Below are 22,157 nucleotides of genomic sequence, written 5' to 3'. Positions count from 1 at the left end.
ATATATTTTAGACACAATGCTATTGCACACTTAATAGACTACAGTATAGTGTAAACATAATTTTTATATGCACCAAGGAACCACTTTATTGCAATATTTGCTTTACTGCTGTGGTCTGGAACCAAATCCACAATATATCTGAGGTATACCTATATTATTTTATTGATAATAAACTTTATTTTTTAGAATTGTTTTAGACTTACAGAAAAATTACAAAGACAGTGTGGAGGCTTCCCAGATACCACACACCCTGTTTCTCCTATTATTAACGTAACGATAGTAGGTTCAGTAGTGGCCCCAAAAGTCCTGATAACTCACAGTACCTGTGCATGTGACTTTATTTGGAAACATGGTCTTTGCAGATGGAATTAAGAATCTTGAGATGAGATCATCCTGGATTTAGGGTGGGTCCTAAATCCAATAGGACTGATATCATTAAAAGAGGAGAACACCGTGTGAATATATAGGCGTGTGGGGAAGAAGGCCATGTGATAGAGACAGAGATTGGAATGACGCAGCTGCAAGCCAAGGGACACTGAGGATTGCTGGCAACCACTAGAAGCTAAAAGGAGGCAAAGAAGGATTCTTCGCTAGAGTGTCTGAGGGAGCATAGACTGCCCCTACCCTGCCCCCTACCACATCTGGTTTTGGACTTCTAGTCTCCAGAAGAGTAAGAGAATACATTTCTATTGTTTTGAGCCACCCTGTAGTAATTTGTTATGGCAGCCCTTGGAAACTGACACATTACAGTAGTATAGTACATTTGTTAAAATCAATGAAACGATGTTTATACATTACTATTAACTAAGATCTATGCCTCATTCAGATTTCCTTAGCTTTTATATAATGTCCATTTTCCGTCCCAGGATCCCATCCAAGATAACAGTGACGTTCAGTTGTCATATCTCCTTAGGCTTTTCCCGGCTGTGACAGTTTCTGAGACTTTCTTGTTATTAAAGACCTTGACAAGTTTTGGGGAGTACAGTTCAGATATTTCATAGAATGTCCCCCAATTTAGATTTGCCTCATGATTTTAGGAGGAAGACCCACTGAGGTAAAGTGCCATTTTCATCACATCATAACAAGGGTACATATTATTAACATGAATTACCATGGTTGATGTTAACTTTGATCGCCTGTCTAAGGCAGCATTTACCAGGTTTCTTTGTGAAGTTCCTCTTTTTCCTCCTTTTCCATAAGGTACTCTTTGGAAGGAAGTCATTATGTGCAGCTCACACTTAAGGAATGTGGAGTTATGCTCTGCCTCCTTAAGGGTAGAGTATGTACAAAAATTATTTTAAATTCATCTAGGAAGATTTGCCTATTCTTTCCATTTATTTATTTATTCAATTATTTATATCAATATGACTTAGAGATATTTATGATATACCTTGAGTTACAATCCAACAGTGCCAAATTTGGCTCCTACCATCCTCTATTTACTTAATTGTTCAATTCCAGTATAGAAGTACACATGCATAGGAGTATCAGAATTATTAATCCATGTTCCTATGGGATACAACTTTATCAACTAAAGTACAGTGCTATGCACAGTTTCTTTTGCTTTTAGTTTTGTATACCCCACTCGTTTCCGTTACTAAAGTCAGCAACTTTTTCCCCATCCCCTTCAGTGAAGTAGTTTCATACATTTGTAATATAGTTAGATTGTTTTGTTACATTCTGCAACCCATCCTGGGATTCCTCTTAATCTCCTAAATGATTTTTTAAAATTAGCATATGTTAAGGTTTACTCATTGTTCTGTAAAATTCAATAGATTTTGACAAATGCATAATGTCATGTAGCCACAATTCCAGCATCGTACAGAATAGTTTCACCTCCCTAAAAATTCTCCTATGCCTGATTAGTTTTTATTTGGAAAACGTTTTAAAAAACAAACAAATAAGCACAGAAATCAAAGTAACACACACTTGGGGGTATGCTGTCAGGAATTTATAAGTGTTAATATTTTGTTTTACTTGTTTCAGATTTTTAAAAGTAAAATAAAATGTTAAAATAATTTAAGTTCTCTTGTATTTCTTCCTAATTCCATTTCTTTTTTTCCTTACTCAAGGGCAATTACTGTTATAATTGTGGTCTTTCTAAAACATGTTATACTTTACTGGATGTATTTGTGACTCTAAGCAATAAATACTGTAATTCTGTGTGTTCTCTATATATTTATATAAAAGCACTATTTTATATGTATTTTTCTAAAACTTGCTTATTTTACTGTCAATATTATGCTTCTAAGATCCACTTATGGTTTATAATTTTTGTGCTCGAATGATTTTATTAGTGTTTAGTTATATGAATATACCACATTTTGTTTATGTTTATCTATCAATGGACATTGTGATTGGGCTTTGAGTTTTGCTATTTCATATACAGTATGAACATCCTTGTACATATCTCTTTATGCACACGTGTAAGAATTTCCGTACTGTACAGCTAGAACTAAATTGCTGGATCATGTGGCATGCACATTTTCTATTTTACTAGAAATGGCCAATTTGTCTCCACTGTGGTTCTATTAATTTCCTTACATCCTTGATATCACTTGGAATTGCTGACTTTATGTATTTGCTAATCTGATGGGTATGAAAAGTTTTCCCCAGACTTTCAGAGGCTGTGGAATATATCACTTCACTTCCTAGGCAACTAGATAAAATTTTGACAGGAGTTTGGGTTTTTACCATAGGGATCATTTGTTAGTTTCTAATGGCTTTTTGTTATTTTCAAAGGTGCCTGCTTATCCAGGATTTACAAAGTTATTTTGGAACCTAACTTCACCCAAATTCTCTGTTCCTGTATCTGTCATGAAGGAAACCCTATATCCAAAATATGAGGTGACATACTGAATGACTTTATTGTTGTCGTTTAATAATTAAATTGTATAATTGATTACATTAACATTTACTGGACCATGGTTATGTAAATTGTCAGACAACTATTGCCATGATTAAGAATAATTGGATGGCACTATAAGAATTATATATATAGTAAGTAATTTTCTATGTATATATTTATGTATATACATATACTTATAAGCCTATAACTATGTGTATATTTACATACATATACTTATGTATTATACATATATTTCTAAAAAATATTGTACTTATCCATGTTACGTTAGCCAGTCAAGTTTTCTTTTTTTAAAAAATTTTTTAAATTAATTAATTAATTATTTTATGATGACATTGGTTAATGAAATCCAATGTTTCAGCTGTACACTTTAACAGTAAGGCATATATCCCATAGTTATATTTCTTTCTGTTGCCACATATTTGACCCCTTTTACCCCATCTATCTCCCCACTCAAGTTTTCTTCTCGAAAGGATATTTTTATTTGACTGAGGTTCCAAGATAGAAAACCACTTGGGTTGCATAAAAGATCTTCATAGTATTTTCATTTGCTTTTAAAAGCGCATTTTTAGTTAACTTAATGTTTAAAAAGTTTACCACTACCACATACAATTATTAATTTTTCTTCCTTTCAAGAGTGTTTGCTTGCTCTAGTTTCATATTATGCTTATTATTTTAAAAATGAAAAAATCAAGAGAAGGAACCCCAAATCATCTGTTATTCTTTCCCTCCAGACAACTACTGCCCACTTTTTGGTCTTTTTCTTTCATTCTTAAAAATTCTTCCTCTTCCTTCTCTTGTTCTTTACCCCTTTTTTCCTCTCCCTTCTCACTTTTTCCTCTTCAATTCAGCGATGAACGTCGTCATCGTGCATAAATTTTTAATAGTGTTTAGGATTATTTTGTTTGCTTAAAATTTTAGGCAGCTTACTAAAACACATATATCAGAAAAGGATAAAATGAAAAAGTTAAGGAAATCATGGGGAAAGCATACCAAGAGTAATATCATAATAAAGTCAGAGATAAGATTAAATCAAACGAAATTCTGTTGGTATATGCTGTTGCTTGAAATGGGATCATTCTTTTACCTCTTAGCTTCTCTGCAACCAAAGCTGGAATGGAATCACATTTCTGTTTGCCCTATTGTTACTACGTGTTTAGGATGTTAATATCGTTACATCTTTACATTTCTTGGATTACTTGATCATGGTGTATTATTCTTAAATAATATGTAGATCAGGTAGAGTCTGGCCTTCAATTTGTGTCACCCTTGCCCCAAGAAGTTGCATTTCTGCAGCTCGGATTTGCAACTGTTTTAGTAAATATCCTGAGAATAAAAGCATCTTTGAATACTGGACTTACCTTTCCAGATTCTTGCCTTTTTGTGGGTTTTGGCTCAGTATCTCTTCATCATCTTGTTAGCTCTTTGATGCTTTGAAGAGCATGTTTTCATATTACATGTAGCTTTCGTAGTTGTCTTCAGAAGAATAAACCTAGCCTGCCATAATTAGAAGCAGAAGTCATAATTGACTTCTAAGTTAGCAAACTTTTCATTTTCATCTGCATCCTAGCTTTTATTACATGCATACCAATTTCAGCAATATCCCAGGAGTGGAGAATTTTTACATCAGATATCATCTAAGCAATATTGTTATTGCCCTCTCAAGGCACGTTAGTTTGGGCAATGTCTTGGAAGGTTCCAACATATAAACTGCATTTTCTTTTTAAAAAGCAGCCATTGATTGTTAGTAAGTTCTGCTGTTTTCATATCTGTAAAATATGGTACAGTAAGACTTCACTTAACATTGTGGATAGTTTCTGTGGCTTTAAGCAGAATGACATATAACAAAACCAACTTTATCATAAACTAATTGACATTAAAATAGTTAAGTTCCTATGGCATCTCATCATTGTTATAAAATGTTACCTGCTGTACTAAGGTTTTTGTTATTGTTATTGTTAAAAGCATTCTTTTAAATATGTAATATCTGCTATTCCATCATATTTGAATATTTTGCGTAAGCGCATGACAAATTAGTTCCAAAATTTCTTGTGTAGTTTGTCTTTGAAGAATAATGATGAAAGTGACCAAGTCTCTTTTTGCTATATCTAGTAATTTTCTTACCTTATATTTGCTCTAGATACTTTCTGAAAATACAGCGGAGGGGGATGAACAAAAATTCAGTGCTGGTGATTTCTAAATTACCCATGGCCTTCTCCATATCTGTTCCAGTCTCAGTGATAATTACATGATGCTTTTAATAGCTGATTGCCTATTGAATAAATATTTTTTGTATTTGAAATTTTAGTTGAGACCTAGAAATTTTCAGCAAATTAAGCAGCAGAATGATTTAATTCATTATGAATCCACCAGGCTGTCAAACTTAGATCTTCTAGTTGTTTCTACATATTCAAATCACTGATTACAAGATAGAAAAGTAGCACATTTAATAATCATAATCATTGCAACAGTTTACCTTTATAACAGTAAACATACACATATAACTTGATTGATAGTTTATATTATAAAGCATTTAAAGATATTTTTATTTCAATTAACATTTAGAATGCTTTCTTGTATTTTACAGTGAATAGTCACATTGACAATCAATCCAAATGGTATATTTTATTCATAATCCTGATGTTGATATGCTGAATAGATTCAATGTTAACCTGTGAGGTCACAGGATCCTATGATTAGGGATGCTAGAAACAACAAAGAAGTATCCATTTGTCTAAAGACCAATGCTAAAGACAAATTGAGGGTTTTGGCCAAATACTAAGGCTGCAGCTAGACTTTGATGCATCTTTGGTAAACATTTTCTATAATTCTGTACTTTTCACGTGTTTCTCTTTTGGTAATAATGTTGTACTGGGAAGTAACAGTAATCATAGTTTTTTTTTTTTTTTAAAGTATTCTACTCTATAATTTAAAACTTATCTTTTTACCACAGAGTGTTCAAGCAAGCAGGATTTTAATTGAGAAATTTTCATCTGAAAGCAAGGAAAGCGTTATTACTTTAAATCAGCATAGCAGAAGAGGTCTTAGGGTATGTATACTTTTTATTCTGAATTTTGAATTGGTTGCTTTATCTGCCTGCAGCTCAGATATTATTTCTAGTAATCTCAGAAATTATTTCTTGGTGCTTCTTCAGTCCAGGAAATGCCTCAGAACATTTACTGCTGTCACTGCCACAGCCACTTTGGATTATAGTTATCTCTTTATGTCGATCTCTTTTCTGAGGACACATTTCCTCTTTTTTAAATATGTTGTTTTTATGACACTCAGATGTTACCTACTAACCAATAGCAGGATATCTGCTGTGAGTTTTCCTAAGATTTCTAAAATTTCTGGTTTTGTACTCATTTGTCACTTCTTGCCTGCCTAGATCTTCAGTGATCAAAAGAATATGTTTATAAATCTTTTGACCAAATGGAGGAATTGTCACGGCCATGAAACACAGTAAAAGTTAATTCTCTAAATGGTGATTAGACTCATGCTCGTGACTTTATTATCACTACAGTGAATCCAAGTAAGCTAATTAAATAATAAACACAATTGGAGAGAAAAGAGATAGTTATTGAGAGAAGAAAGGTATAAAATTTATATAATTGGTTTATTAATAAGTGTCCTAAATATTATGGGGACAAATAAGAAACAGTTTTATTTTTCTCTCATCAGTGCCTTCAACTCTTTACTTTCCTTGATATCTTGAGATGCCGAGTGCTACATAGTAGAGAGTCTTAGAGTCCTGGGATAAATCAAATTCCTATTCTAGTCAGTTAAATGGGTTAAAAATGTGTGTATGCCTCTTCCCATACAGTCAAGTAATATTTTTTTTTTTTTTAGGATATAATGTATCTATTTAATATAGATTAGTTTTTTTTGCTATTTTGCTCATAGCACTTATTAAATATTTGCCCTTTTGTATGTTTGGTCTTTGTATTCCTTACCAGCTTGGGGTCATATCATTATTATTCACTCTTTTATCTGTAACACCTATAGCAGTGACTATCAAATAAAAAATAATTGAACTAACTAATGACACTTTCTAGTTTGAAATGCCATTTGTACTTTCTAGACCAGTGTAGTAGCACTACTTACATCTACCTATCAGATAATTCCCATTTTAAGTAGCTGTTTCTTTCAATCCATCCTCCTTCCTGCCCTCCGGCTATATTCTTAAAACACAGGTATGATTATATCACTCATCTCTCAACAAACTGAGTAACTCCACCTACCAAATAAAACCAGAGGGCTTAACTAAGTCTTATAACTTGGCCTCACTATATTTTCTATCCTACCTTCCATTATATTTCTGTTTGTGTAACCTCCATGTACCCTGTACTCTGCCTGCACCAGAGCCCTTGGGGACCAAAATCCCAGCACTGTGACACTTCTCAGTTCTTGTTTAGGCTATTCTATTGGCCTGGTATGTTCTCAACCCCATCTCAGTCCATGGAAATATTGCCACCTTTCACAGGCAAACCCTGATGCTACCTCTTCAAGCTGGTCAACTCAGTTTCCTTTCCATTCAGAATTAACCTGTCCTTCTCTTCTATTCCTTTGCTCCTCATTCATGCCATCTCTACAATCATTGCCACAGCCACTTTGAATTATAATTATTTCTTTATATCTGTTTCCATCATTATACTGTTCGAGGATGTGGAACATGTCAGGTTTTTTTTGTACTTTCTACTCTAGTATAGTGATACTTCTCAACTCTTTAATATAATAGCTCTCATAATAAGTGATGATATTTTTGTGGTCTTATGGGTAAAAGGTTGAGGTTACTCATGATTAGAGGTGACTGTTAAGGGCAGTAGCTGCTCCAGGTCCCACTAGTGTAGCACTAGAGCTAAGAGGTTTAATGGCTTAGCATATCTATGGCATATTCACACACACCTGTGCCCCTTATACCAATTAGAAAGCTTTGCAGCATAACACCTTGCACATAGCAGATACTAGGTAAGTGTTTGCTATATCTAGTTGTATTGTAAAAAGCAGGATAGTTTCCATTATTATACCTTTTCAAAATTAATTGACAGATTTTAAGTTCTGCTTCTCTCTGTGAACTCAGTAAGAACCTGTGCTTTAACTAATATTGCTGCATTTTGTTAATTTACCTAAACAGTTACTGTTGGTCAACTGATATTTATTGGTCATATGATATTTTAGTTTACCACATAGTATCTAAAGTCAATGTATAATTATCATTTTATTATTTCAGCTTTTTAATCTAAAAAAATCTTCATCATTTGAAAATATCCAAAAAAGTTTCAGCACACAATCTCTGCAATTAAAGGTATGATAATTTTCACTTTTTATTATTCAAAGGAAATGTTTATTTTACAAGTAATTATCACCACCTATATATTTTTTTCTTTTGTTTGCTTTCCTGAAATAGTGTAGTCAGTTGATTCATCCAGAGTTGATTGAAAGTTTGGAGTTGAGTGTGTATTTGCTAGCCCATGTAAATTGTGCTTGGTGGTAGCATTGTAAGATTTCAACAACTCTTGGAAGTGTCTTATAGTCATTATTTGACTTTACCTGGTACATTATAAATCATTTATACTATTGACCTACACTTGAATCAGGCTCACAGTTTGAAAACATTTTCACGAACACTATTCCAGTTTGATCTTGAACTTCATAATAGCCTGATGAGAAGGAAGGTGAGACAGATACACGTTTTATACATGAAAAAGCAAAGGTTAGAAAGTGACAAATGGCAGAGCTAGTACTGAAACCCATACTTCTTACCAAATGAAATGTACTTTCCTCTTCACCAAGAATCCATAGGCATTTTTGAAAGACTGGTTCTTACCATCAGTGGCACTGACATCTAGCTCCCAGTTTTTTTTCTCCCCAAGATCTGACAGTAACTTCCTTGATTCTCTATGTTAATTGCTTCTAACTTGCTTTTTTAAAAATTAAATTTATTGGGGTAAGTGAAATTATATAGGTTTCAAGTGTACAGTTCAATACGTATTTGTCACATGTGTATTCCATTGTGTGTTCACTACCCAAATTTAAATTTCTTTCTGGCTAACTTGCTTTTAATTTGACTAACTTTAGCCTACTTCCTATTTCATTTCTAACGTTCTCCTTTTTTATTAACTCTTCGATTCCTCTGCTTTGTAAGCCTGTACACTGACACTATTCTTAAGATTTATTTTATTGACAAATAATTGACATATTACATTAGTTTTAGGGGTACAACGTAATGATTCAATTTGTATATATTTTGAAATAATCACTACAATAAGCCATCACCACACATAGTTACACACTTTTTCTTATGATGAGAACCTTTAAGATCTACTCTCTTAGCAACTTTCAAATATCCAAGACAGTATTTTAACTATAGTCACCATGCTGTACATTACATCCTCAGAAATTATTTATTTTATAACTGGACATTTATACCTTTTGGACAGCCATCACTCTTTTTGCCTACACTCAACTCTCCAGCTCTGCAGCCAACCAATCTGTTGTCTGTATCTATGAGTTTTTTATGTTTTTAAAAAAATATTTTTGTTTTTGTTTTTGTTTTCTGTTTTTAGATTTCACATATAGATGGGATCATATAGTATTTGCATTTCACTTAATGTCCTCGAGGTTCATCCATATTGTTGCAAATGGTGGGATATCCCTCTGTTTTATGGCTGAATAGTATTCTAATATATGCATTTTTATATCTTGGCTTGTGAATAATGCTACAAAAAACATGGGGGTGCAGATATCTCTTTGAGATCATGATTTCTTTCTTTTGTATATATACACAGAAGTGGAATTGCTGGATCACATGGTAATTCTATTCTTAATTTTTTGAGGAACATCCATACTTTTCTGTAATGGTTGTACCAGTTTACATTCTCATCAACAGTGCACAAGGGTTCCCTTTTCTTCACCACTTGATGTCGCTTGTCCTTTTGAGACTAGCCATTCTAACACATGTAAGGTGATATCTTATTGTGGTTTTGATTTGCATTTCCCTAATGTTTAGTGATGTTGATCATCTTTTCATGAACCTGTTGGCCATTTGTAAGTCTTTGTTGGAAAAAAATCTCTATTCGGTTCCTCTGCCCATTTTTTAATCAGATTGTTTGGGTGCTTTTTCCTACTGAGTTGTAAGAGTTCCTTATACATTTTAGATATTAACCCCTTAGCAGATTGATGGTTTGCAAATATTTTTCTCCATTCCAGATTGCCATTTCACTTTGCTGATCATTTATTTTGCAGTGGAGAAACTTTTCGTTTAATATATTCTTACTTGTTTATTTTTGCTTTTGTTGCTTGTGCTTTTAGTGTTATATCCAAAAACTCATCACCAAGGCCAACATCAAGGAAATTTTCCTATATTTTCTTCTAGTAGTTTTACAGTTTCAGGTCTAACTTGAGTCTTTAATTCATTTTGAGTTAATTTTTGTAAGTAGTGTAAGATAGAGGTCCAATTTCATTCATTTGCATGTGAATATCCACTTTTCCCAGCAAATTTCTTAAAGAGACTAGCCTTTTCACATTGAGTGTTCTTGGCTCTCTTGTATAATATTAGTTGATTATATGTATTATATATGTCTTGTTCCATTGGTCTATGTGCCTATTTTTATGACAATATCATGCTGTTTTTATTACTGTAGCTTTGTAATAAAGTTTGAAATAAAGAATTGTGATGTCTCCACTTTTGTTCTTATTTCTTAGGATTGCTTTGGCTATTTGGGGCCTTTTGTGGTTCCATACAAATTTTAGGGTTGTTTTTCTACTTCTGTGAAAAATGTCATTGGACTTTTCCTAGGGATTGTGTTGAATTAATAAATGGCTTTGGGTAGTACAGGCATTTAAAAATACTAATTTTTCTAATTCATGAACTTGAGATATCTTTCCATATATTTGTGTCTTCTTCAATTTCCTTCATCAAAGTATTGTAATTTTCAATGTATAAATCCTTCATCTTCTTGGTTAAATTTATTCCTAAATATTTTATTATTTTTGATGCTATTGTAAATGTGATTACTTTATTTTTCAGGTATGCAACTGATTTTTGTATGTTGATTTTGTAACTTGCAACTTTACTGATTTATTAATTAGTTCTAATAGTGTTTTGGTGGTCTTTACAGTTTTCTTATATAAGATTATATCTTCTTCACAAGCAGACAATTTGACTTCTTTTTTGATTTGGACGTCTTTTTTTTTTCACTTTTTCTTTTCTAATTGCTCTAGCCAGGACTTACAGTACTATGTTGAATGAAAGTGGCAAAACCGAGTACTTCTGTCTTATTCCTGATCTTAGTGTGAAATCTTTCAATCTTATACTGTTGAATATGATATTAGCTGTGAGTTTGTCATATGTGGCCTTTTTTATGTTGAGTTTTGTTCCTTCCATGCCAAATCTGTTGAGAGTTTTTATCATAAAAGAATGTTGAACTTTGTCAAATCCCTTTTCTGCATCAATTGAGATGATCATAGGATCTTTATCTTTTATTCTATAAATGTGATGTATCACATTTTTGATTTGTGTATGTTGAACCATTCTTGCATCTGAGGGATAAATATCACATGGTCATATTGTATGATCCTTTTAATGTGATGTTGAATTCAGTTTGCTAATATTTTCTTTTCTTGATATATATATATATGATATATATATATGATACATATATATATGATATATATATGATACATATATATATATGTCAATAATATCTCAGTAAAGCTGGAAACAAAAACTTAAACCCATTCTGGTAGCTCTGCTCTATAGTTATAGATTTTGTCAGTGATTTCTTACAGAGTGTTCTATGCAGCTGTATAAGGCTACTCTGTGTAATTTATATCTAGACAGCAAGTGGGAATATGAGCATCTTATATTCTACATCTTTTCAGATATATGTTTTCCTAATATATTCATATGTGTTTGTATTTCTTGATATTTACATATACATACATACATACATATATTCCATTGTTTATTTACTTCTCTATTTTCTATTCTAATTATGTATTGAGCTAACATATAGTTTCTTGAGATAAGGGAAGTATAGTAAGTCATGGAGGATAAATATTTCTAATGTATTTGGTACATCTTAAAGTATATAACTAGCTTGTATGAAGTAGTTATGTTTGGAATTTGAGCCTAAATTCACTATAATGAAAAACATCTCTAAAACAAATTATTATTTATTAGCAAAAAATTAAATGCAGTTAATTTATTGACAATAGTTCAATAGGCTGGAAATGCTATAACAAAGGATTGGAATTAATCTCTTTTACTAGTAATGGGTGCTGTTAGAGTTTCAAGTACTAATGCATAATGACTGCAAATTATTAATAATGATTAATATTGTAATATTAATATTATTGTTAAATTAAGTTGATTCTATAATATTAGAGAAAATAAATATTAGGCTGGAATCTTATTACTTAAGCTTATAAGTACTGAATTGAAAATTTTTGTAGAGGATATTTGAATACTATTGTATAGAAAGTCAATGTTGTTAAAGTGCTTTTGAAAATAGATTCACAATTTTCTTTTATAGGATAAGGCATTTTAATAATTTTTGTGTATTGTACCTATTTTTTGCATTAAAAGTAAAAGTAGAGTATGAACTTTATTTGGATATGTAAAAGCATTCTCTTTTAATTAAGAATATAGAAAATAATATTTAATGCCTATCTACTTTATAGTGTTATTTTTATGAAGCTAACTAAATGTTGTTTGACCAATTAAATTATAGTACTTTGTTTTAACTAGCCTATTATTAACTTTATAAACTGACTTTTGGAAAAATCAGGAATACATGATTTAAAATTTTTCAATAGTGACTAGACTACATTAATAGTAATTGTAACTGAATTAATTTTAAATGTACAGCAATTAAATTGATTTTATATTTTTTCTGCCTCTTTGTTTCTTCTTCAATAAGAGAGTAAAATCTGCAGTTGAGTTGAGGGAGGAGACCATAGTTCCATTAGAGATTAAAGATAACATGCAAAACAATATAAAAGAGGTGATGTTTCAAAAAGCAAAAGAATTGGAGCGTCGTCAGATGGTTGAGCTAAATGAAACTGAAGAACCCATCGTAAAAGAAAATATAGATACCATCTTAGATACCATTCAGGACAATTACAGTGTGACAGATCTGCCTGTCTCTCTCGTTGAAGCGTCTAAAAAAGCTGGCATTAGTTACATTGTGTATCCCAAGAAAAAGAGAATAAAATGGAAGAAAGGATGGAAACTCCGTAGAGTTACAATGGTGTTGGAAGAGTTATCCAAATCTCCAAAAATTCTTAAAAGGTCCTGTTTAATCAATAATTGTTATAGTTTAAGAAATGCATTGTGGTTTTGGCCTTAATTTTATAATTTCACCCATTGAAGTTGTTATTATTTTACTCAACACTGAAGATATGCTGAACTCTTAGCTAAAAATAATCCCTTATTTTTTAATATACAGCTGTTTAATAGCATAAATATGTGAATAGTTCAAACTATAAGTTAAAGGTGGGGCTGCTTTAAGAACATGAAGTAAGCCTAAGTCAATTTAATGGCTAAATGAAATCTCTTAGTAGAAAGAAATGAAATCTATTAAGTTATTTTTCTAAAGTAATTTAGGACGGAAACCCTACTCCAGCTCCAGATACTACCAATTTGAAAGGAAATAGATCGCTGAAATTTAATCATTTTTAAATTTTAAAGTATCGAATTGAGTAATAAATTAGATAGACAAACTGGTTTTTGTATGTTATGAGACCTAACTGGTTTTTGTATGTTATGAGAGATTAACACAAAGAAATAATTTTTCTCCTTACTTGGAGGTAATAATATCTAGCATGTTTAAAAATATGGAGGGACCTAAAATAACAACAGCTTAAAGTTCAGGTATGGTCATGTTTAAGTATTCAAGACATTCTTATAATCCAGTGCTGTACAAAATAGTTTCCAAAAAGCTCTGAGCTTTGTTTCTCTTTAGATATCTCCAGATGACAAAAAATTCATTAAACTTATGCCCTTTTGAAAAGTAAAGACTTTCCTGGTGATAAAAGTCATGTGCTTTGTTCACTTTATTGTTATAAAGACTCGCTGGTTCTGAAAAGAGTTAATTATATTTTGATGTGGTGACTTATTGTCATCTCTTAGAAGACCAGGGAGTAACCTTACAAGAGTTAATTATATTTTGATGTGGTGACTTATTGTCGTCATCTCTTAGAAGACCAGGGAGTAACCTTATGTAAGTGTGAGTGACAGAGTGGAACAGAGATCAACCCTGGTGGAGACTGCCATTCAAGTCAAGTCCTGAGTTCTCCGCACACTACTTTTGCTTAAGCTTCCCCTGCAACAAATTTAATAACTGGAAGCTTTTTTGTTAGCTCATCTTTAGAATACTTTAGGTAGGTTTTTCTAAGTCGACAAATGTTTTAGATAGAACCAGAAGATTGCTTATACATTTTTGATGCATTTTCTCTTTTCAAAGTGTTATGAATCTTCACCATCCTAGAAAAGATAATATACAGCACCATTTTGGCCATAACCAAAGTGACTTCTATCTATACAAAGGATATAAGTGATGTAACACTGCTTCACTGTGATGTTTTACTGCTTACTGACTATATCATTCTGATTATAAAGTTTAACCATTTGAAGAGACTTATTTACTTTTTAATAACTGTATAGACTGCTAATAGTTGTAACAGGAGCCATAGGATGAGCCTTTTGGTGAAGGCAGTCCTGGTTTACTTGGCCCATCTTGCTCTGTTACACCCCCAAGAGAGGCAGAATTTATTATCTACAAGCAGGAGGTGACATATTTTCCTTAGTGCCACTTAGTCCCCCTTGGTCGGGTATTACATTTAGTATACTGTCTTGGTAGATGGCGGTATGGGATAGAATGGAGACAATCCAGAAATTTCCACTCGACCTTTACTGCTATTATCTCCCTCAGGTTATAGCTTATGCAGTTATTAAGTTGATTCATTCCCACTATGCATTCTGGGAGTAGGGAAATTATCACAGTATGGGTCCATGTCTCACAAGATCTGCTGTTAGGTGGTTTCAGGCCAAGATTCTTTCTACTACTCAACCTTCATAATTCCCTAATTAGGTTGATGGATTTCAGTGGCATCCACAGTGGGTATCTATCTGTGGATCAACATAAGTTTAGAGCCAGTATCTAATAAACTGCAGAAGGTTTGCGTTTTTAATCTTTCTCAGATATTTGGAAGCTTTTGGGGAAAATTCAATAAATATACCTAGGCCACATAATAAGATCCTTCCTCAGTGGGACATGCTTGGCCTTCTTGTCAAGTGGGAGGTTTTGGATTGTGAGCTGGCTTATGTCTGAGAGCTGGGTAACCACTATAACTAGTTAGGCATATACCCAGAAGACCTAGAAGTTTTTCGCCTATGTAAGTGAAAGAACACCTTAGAAGCCTGCCCATATACCTCATTTCTAAGGACCTATAGTCTTTTAGTTATTGCCACAGATCCTTGTGTGTTAAAATTCTGTGATTACCATTCTGTCCCTGTGGTTTATTTTGGTAATTGTGTCCACAAAATCCAGAAATTTGTGTTTAACAAATCTCTGGCAACTCTGATGCACAATAGAGAAATAGTTTTGTTTGTGGCTGAGTTGATTTATTGATTATAAAAATAATTATGTTTCTCTAATTTAAAAATCACTCTTTTAAAAACTAGATCAATGTCTCACGGAATTCTTCCTGGACAGAAGAAATATTTTCTGAAAATTCCATTATATGAACGTCCATTTCAGAGTCCCAGCTTACCATCGTGTTTAAATTTTGACAAATTTGCCCAAAGTCGTGGAGGAATTCCAGAAAATACTGACCCTCAAACATGGGTTGTTGATCTATTCTCTAAGCATAAACCTCAGAAGACAACTGCAAGAGAGAAAGTTGTTAAAATATTTGTTCCGAAAGACTTGTCTGAAGAAGTGAAGGAACCACCAAAACTAGAACTGAGTGATTCTTTGACGTCTAGTCTTCCTCCAGACGTCATTAAACATTATGAATCCGAAGTGAAGATCTTGACTGAAGAAATAAATCATAAAAAAATATATCCTGCATTTTTATACTGTAGACGTGGAGCTATTTATAGGAAACTGGGAAAGTTACAGAGTGCCATGAATGATCTACAGGAAGTAAGTTTTATTTAATCAGAATAACTATTTACAATTTATACTTGCATATAATTATATAATAGTTTTTACTAAAATTTTGAACAATGAATTTGTATTGGATATTTGTGATTATAAAAATTATATTTATTGACATTTTCAAATAATAAATATTAAAAGCACTAGATTTTGTTTGTCAGATTGAGAGGTACTATTTTATACCATACACTTAATAAAACAATTGGGATCCCTAATGCTTGAAACTTGATAGGCTATCTTTTAATAAATCAACTTTAATTGAATTTATACATATATTTTCTAGGCTATACTTTTGGAACCATTGTTTCTCAATGCCTATTGGCACCGACATCTCATTTATCTTTTCCAAGACAAAATTAGTGAAGCTTTGGATGACTTGAATTATATAAATAAATATAATAAAAATAATGCAGGTGGGTTATCTGTGCAGACAATTATATTGATTATATCTTTACCTAAGCTTTGGTGATTTAGTGGTATTATAAATATACATAAACCAGTAGACATAGGTCTTCAAACAGATTGTGACTTTCATAAGTTAAATTTATTGTAATATTGTAAATTTAAGACTTGTATGATCTTGTATTATTTTCAAAATACTCATCATGTTTTAAAATCTTAATGTCCTTGGTATATATTACAATAAATTGGTTGCTTACTGTTCATACCACAAAAAGAATATGAACTTAAAAATTTTAGTTTTAGAGTGATTCACAAATCTTTTCTTGACCACAAATCTCTGAATTAAGAGTTTTAGTGTTCCTAAGACTTCTTGGTTGGATGAAATCTATATGTTTGCCCTTATGGAACATAATTTAATCAACTCGAACTTTTGCAGAATGAGAAAATGTCATTTTCATCTTTGTATCCCCAGCATCCATAACATACCCCTAAAATGTAGCACGAGCTTTATAAACGTTTTCTGATCTATGCTGATCTCTGCTAAAAGTCCATATGATTTTGTGCTATTAAAATCTAACTTTTCACTATAAACATTAAAAGATTATGAAACATTTCAGATATACAAATAAGTAATAGTTAATTTTGTTACTTCAAATTGAAGTTAAAAATGCTTTTAAGCATAAATGAGTATTATCCAGACTTGGAGAACAAATTTTGCACTGTTGAAATTAAAACAACAACAACAATAACAAACCCTTACTTTAAATGGTTAAGAAAGTATGGTAGAGAAACATTATTCTAAGACTACTGTTTTGGAGAGAGAGGGAGTAATCTTTAAAAGTTTTTATAGTTCATAAAAGGACCATAACACTAAATTTTACCTTTTTAATTAATTTTAGAGGCATATTTGTCAAAGGCAGAAATTTTCCGGAGAAAAAACGACATTACTTTGGCTATTCTAAACTATACACAGGCAATTAAATGCAAGCCCATGGATGCTGATATGTATTTCAGGAGGGGTGAGATGTATGAAATAACTAACAAAGTACTGGCCATTGATGACTTTTCCAAAGTAAGCTGTATCACATATAATGCTCCCATTTATATGTTTTAGATTATGGTCTCAATCTAATACTATAGCAGTTGTTGAAATGCTTTCACATATGTTGTATAATCAAAAATAATTTATTATAGGTTAAGACCTATAGCATTCATTACTAGAATTGACATTACCACTATGTCAATTTTTAAAAAATAATTTATTTCTCAATTACATTTGACATACAATATTATATTAGTCTCAGGTGTACAACATGGTGATTAGATATTTGTATAACTTATGAAGTGACCACCCCGCTAAGTTTACTATCCATGCGATACTACACATGGTTATTTCAAATACTATATTCCCTATGCTGCACTTACACTCCCATGACTATTTTTATAACTGGCAATTTGTGTATCTTAACTCTTTCTTCTTTTTTACCAATTCCCCCCAAGCCATCTGACAACCATCAGTTTGTTTTCTGTATCTATGAGTTTGTTTCTGTTTTGTTTTTTTATTTATTTTTATTTTATTTTATTTTCTTTAGTGTGTGTGTGTGTGTGTGTGTGTGTGTGTGTTTAGATTCTACATAAGTGAAATCATATGGTATTTGTCTTTGTCTGACTTATTTTACTTAGCATAATACTCTCTAGGTCCATCCATGTTGTCACAAATGAAAGATTTCACTCTTTTTTTTATGGCTGAGTCAAAAATTTTAAAATTAGAATTAGTGAATAGATTTACATCACGGAGTTGGCTGTGGGAGCATTTGAGACAGCTCTGAGGAGGGCTTGACTTTTCCAACTTTCTCCTCTTGAACCATAAAATAGTAGTTTTATGCTTTGAAAATTGTTTCTTCCCTTCAAATGAGAGAGAAAATCAAATCATTCTCCACTTAACTCTTGAGATATAGCAAATCCATCTTATCTCAAAGAAGCTGTGCTCATGGATTTGTTCATTCATTCATTCACTCAGAAATATTTATTGACTAAGGTACTCTATAATGTAGTAAATAAATCTTAATGAATAAAATGAACATATTTCCTGCTTATGTGGAGCCTATTGTCTAAAGGACAGATATTAAAGAAAGAAATACATAAATATATAATTATAAATTATGATGACTTCTATGAAGAAAATAAAAATGATAAGGATGGGTAATTAATATTTGGTTGGGGGATATCAAGGAATTCCCTTGAGGAACTTTTAGCTGAATTATACTTTGAGGCTAGAGTCAGGCAAAATATTCCCCTGATTCTAGCAGAATTCTAACCTTGATCTAACTCTAAATTCTTAGTTCATAGTACAATTGAGAATTTAGAAATTATTTAAATAAGTTATCTTTCCACTTTCCCAGCTGCTCTATTTCTTAATCCATGATGTTAGCCACATACTTGACATTATTTTACTTCAAGAGAATATTGTCTTGTAATTTCTGGTGTAGAAAAAAATCATTTCAATATTTTCTTTTGAAGATATTGAAATTAATAGACTATCTATTCTGTTTGTTTCCTCCATCTGGCATCAATAGTTTAAAAACTGACTAATTTAATTGACTGATTATTTAAATTGACTAATTTTAAATTGACTAATAGTTTAAAAATTGACCAATCGACTAAAGCAATTTGAGGTCAAACAAACTTCAAAATTTTTAGGTTTTTTTTCCCTATTTTAAAAATACTTGGAAATCTTTGTGTTTCAGTTCTCCTCACCTCCCACTATCAGTAGATGAGGAGCTTTACAACTGAGTAGACAATGATTTAATCTGTTCACTCTATTGCCTTTTATGTCAATGTGAAATGAATGAACCATGCCAATGTCAATTCATTTGTCTCCACAGTTTTAGAGAGTAGATTAATCCACATCTGATTTGATTGAATCAGCCTTAATGTGGTCAATATGTGCTATCTTTAGGGATATAATTGGGATAAAATTGATAGATCAAATATAACTCTACTCTAGTTGAACAAGTCACTTATGAAATTTGACCAGTGAAAATTTCAGTGGGTAAAAGCCTTGGCTGCTTGTCTATGCTGTTTTTTTTTTTTCTCTCTCTGTTATAAAACCTCCCTTTTCTAGAATTTGATGATGAATGGATTTCCTAAAGACATGGTCTTTAAATGCAAATTTCAGTTTTGCATCTTAAATTAATTTGCTTAAAAAAGTCTGAAGTTAAAAACAGACTTGTAATCCATTTAATTTGTTATGGGTTTATATACCTTTTTAAAAAATGATGTGATATGTTTTTGTGTCTCCTCTCCACCCTTACCCCCATGCAGTGTATTTTTTATGATCCCCAAAGAATAGATGCATTATTGAAACGTGGACTGTTTTTCTATGAAAATGAAAACTGGAATGCAGCCATACAGGATTTTACAGCCTTGCTAAATGTAGATCCCCAAAATTCTCAAGCAAGGTGAGAATTATTTTATATGCGATGTTTGAAATTATACTATTTTTTACAAGTACTTTCTCAGGAAAGAAAATTGCTTAAAATACCAGACAGCTCTTTAAAAACAGTGAATCAATTCTCCATGCTACCAATGAATGGAAATCTTTATCTATAACATAACAATGGTGGTTAATTTAATAGGCATAAAATGACAATTTAGACAATTTAGAGTTTCATTAGTATTTTCTTTTTTTTTTGGTCTTTTAAAAAATTTGTTAGCATTCTCTAAATACTACTTACATTATCAGCTTTTAAAGTTTGGCCTACATTTTTGTTCCTTGAATTATTTTTTTCCCTTTTTTATGTCCTTTGTATTTACTGAGTACTGAGTATAGAGAACCGTTTCTATAGATTTCTATAACATTGTAACTTTGACATTAACCTTTGTTTTTCCAACTTTATTGTGCATGAAGCAGTTCTCATTTTGTTGCTTTTCTTTTAATCTAAGTTTTGTTTTGAAGAGTTTTAAAAAATGTGTATAGTCATATTTGCTCATCTTTTCACTCATGATTTTTAAAAAATTTAATTAATTAACTAATTAATTAACTTATTTTTTATAGTGAAATTGATTAACAAAATCCAAAGTTTCAGCTGTACACTTTAACAGTAAGGCATATATATATTTACACTGTGTGTTCACCTCCCATAGTTAGATTTCTTTCTGTCACCACATATTTGACCCCCTTTATCTCATCTACCTCCTCCTTCCCCTCTTCTCTCTCCCTGCTACCGTCTGGTACCACTAGTCTATTGTACATGTCTATGAGTCTCTGTTTGTTTGTCCTGTTCATTTGTTGCTTTTAGGTTTGTATTCCACATAAAAGTGATATGTGATTTTCAACATTTTCTGTCTGGGTTATTTTGCTTAGCATGCTTATCTCAAGGTCCATTCACGTTGTCGCAAATGGCAGTATTTCATCTCTTCGTATAGCTGAGTAATAATCCATTGTATATATGAACCACAGTTTCTTTAGCCAATCATTGATCATAGGACACTCTGGTTGCTTCCATGTCCTGGCCACTGTGAATAATGCTGCTAAGAACATTGGCATGCAAATATCTTTTTAAATATGGGTTTTCAAGTCTTTGGGGTAAATACCCAGTAGAGAGATTGCTGGATCATATGGTAGATCAATTCTTAGTTTTTTGAGAAAACGCCATACTGTTTCCCATAATGGTTGTACCAATTTTCTGTCCCAAAAGCAGTGTATGAGGGTTCCTTTTTCTCTATATCCTCTCCAAAACTTGTTACTACTTGTCCTGTTGGTAATAGCCATTCTAACAGATGTGAAATGTTATCTAATTGTGGTTTGGATTTGCATTTCCCTAATAGCTAGTGAAGTTGAGCATCTTTTCATATGTTTGCTGGCCATTTGTATTTCTTCTTGGGAGAAGTGTCTGTTCAGGTATTCTGCCCATTTTTTAATTGGATTGTTTGGATTTTTGTTGTTATTGTTATTGAGTTGTAAGAGTTCTTTTGATATATTGGATATTAGCCCCTTATCAGAGGCATCGTTTGCAAGTATCTTTTCCCATTCGGATGGTTATCTATTTGCCTTATTGATGGTTTCTTTTGCTGTGCAGAAGCTTTTTAGTTTGACATAATACCATTAATTTATTTTTGCTTTCACTTCCCTTGACTTTGAGTTCAAATTCATAAAATCCTCTTTAAGTACAAGGTCCGTGAGTTTAGTACTTATGTTTTTTTCTATGCAATTTATTGTTTCGGGTCTTATATTTAGGTCTTTAATTCATTTTGAGTTAATTCTGGTATGTAATGTGAGACAAGAGTCTAGTTTCATTTTTTTGCATGCAGCTTTCCAGTTTTTCCAGCACCATTTATTGAAGAGGATTTCCTTTCTTCATTGTAGGTTTTTGGATCCTTTGTCAAAAATTATTTGCTCATATAAACAGGGGTTTACTCTGTACTCTCAATTTTGTTCCACTGGTCTGTGTGTCTGTTTTTCTGCCAATATCATGCTGTTTTGATTACTGTCACTTTGTAGTATAATTTGAAGTAGGGCAGAGTGATACCTCCAGCTTTTCAACAATTCCATTTTTAAGCAGGTAAAATATCAGAAAAGCGTCTTCACTTAAGAAGCTCTACAGATTTAAAATAAATATATTAAAATATTCTCAATATATTACTCATTAAGTAAATGCAAATAAAAACCACAGTGAGATGCCACAGTGAGATACATATCTGTAAAAATGGCTCAAATCAAA

General features: G+C 32.0%; 1 protein-coding gene across 1 annotated transcript in view; it reads left to right on the top strand.

Moving 5' to 3' along the window:
• Positions 1–22,157, top strand: part of TTC6 (tetratricopeptide repeat domain 6) — a 169,902-nt gene that overhangs the window by 86,412 nt on the left and 61,333 nt on the right. Inside the window, exons 7-14 of the mRNA XM_025047939.1 lie at positions 2,743–2,847; positions 5,820–5,915; positions 8,097–8,171; positions 12,790–13,160; positions 15,555–16,017; positions 16,316–16,445; positions 17,334–17,506; positions 19,759–19,895. Of these exons, the coding sequence (XP_024903707.1) occupies positions 2,743–2,847; positions 5,820–5,915; positions 8,097–8,171; positions 12,790–13,160; positions 15,555–16,017; positions 16,316–16,445; positions 17,334–17,506; positions 19,759–19,895 (1,550 nt within the window). The remainder of the gene's footprint in view (positions 1–2,742; positions 2,848–5,819; positions 5,916–8,096; positions 8,172–12,789; positions 13,161–15,554; positions 16,018–16,315; positions 16,446–17,333; positions 17,507–19,758; positions 19,896–22,157) is intronic.

This window comes from Pteropus alecto, unplaced genomic scaffold (genome assembly GCF_000325575.1).
Source record: "Pteropus alecto unplaced genomic scaffold, ASM32557v1 scaffold104, whole genome shotgun sequence".
Taxonomy (NCBI): Eukaryota; Metazoa; Chordata; class Mammalia; order Chiroptera; family Pteropodidae; genus Pteropus; species Pteropus alecto.
The sequence above is the reverse complement of the archived record's forward strand: the minus strand, read 5'-3'. Positions and strand labels throughout refer to the sequence as shown.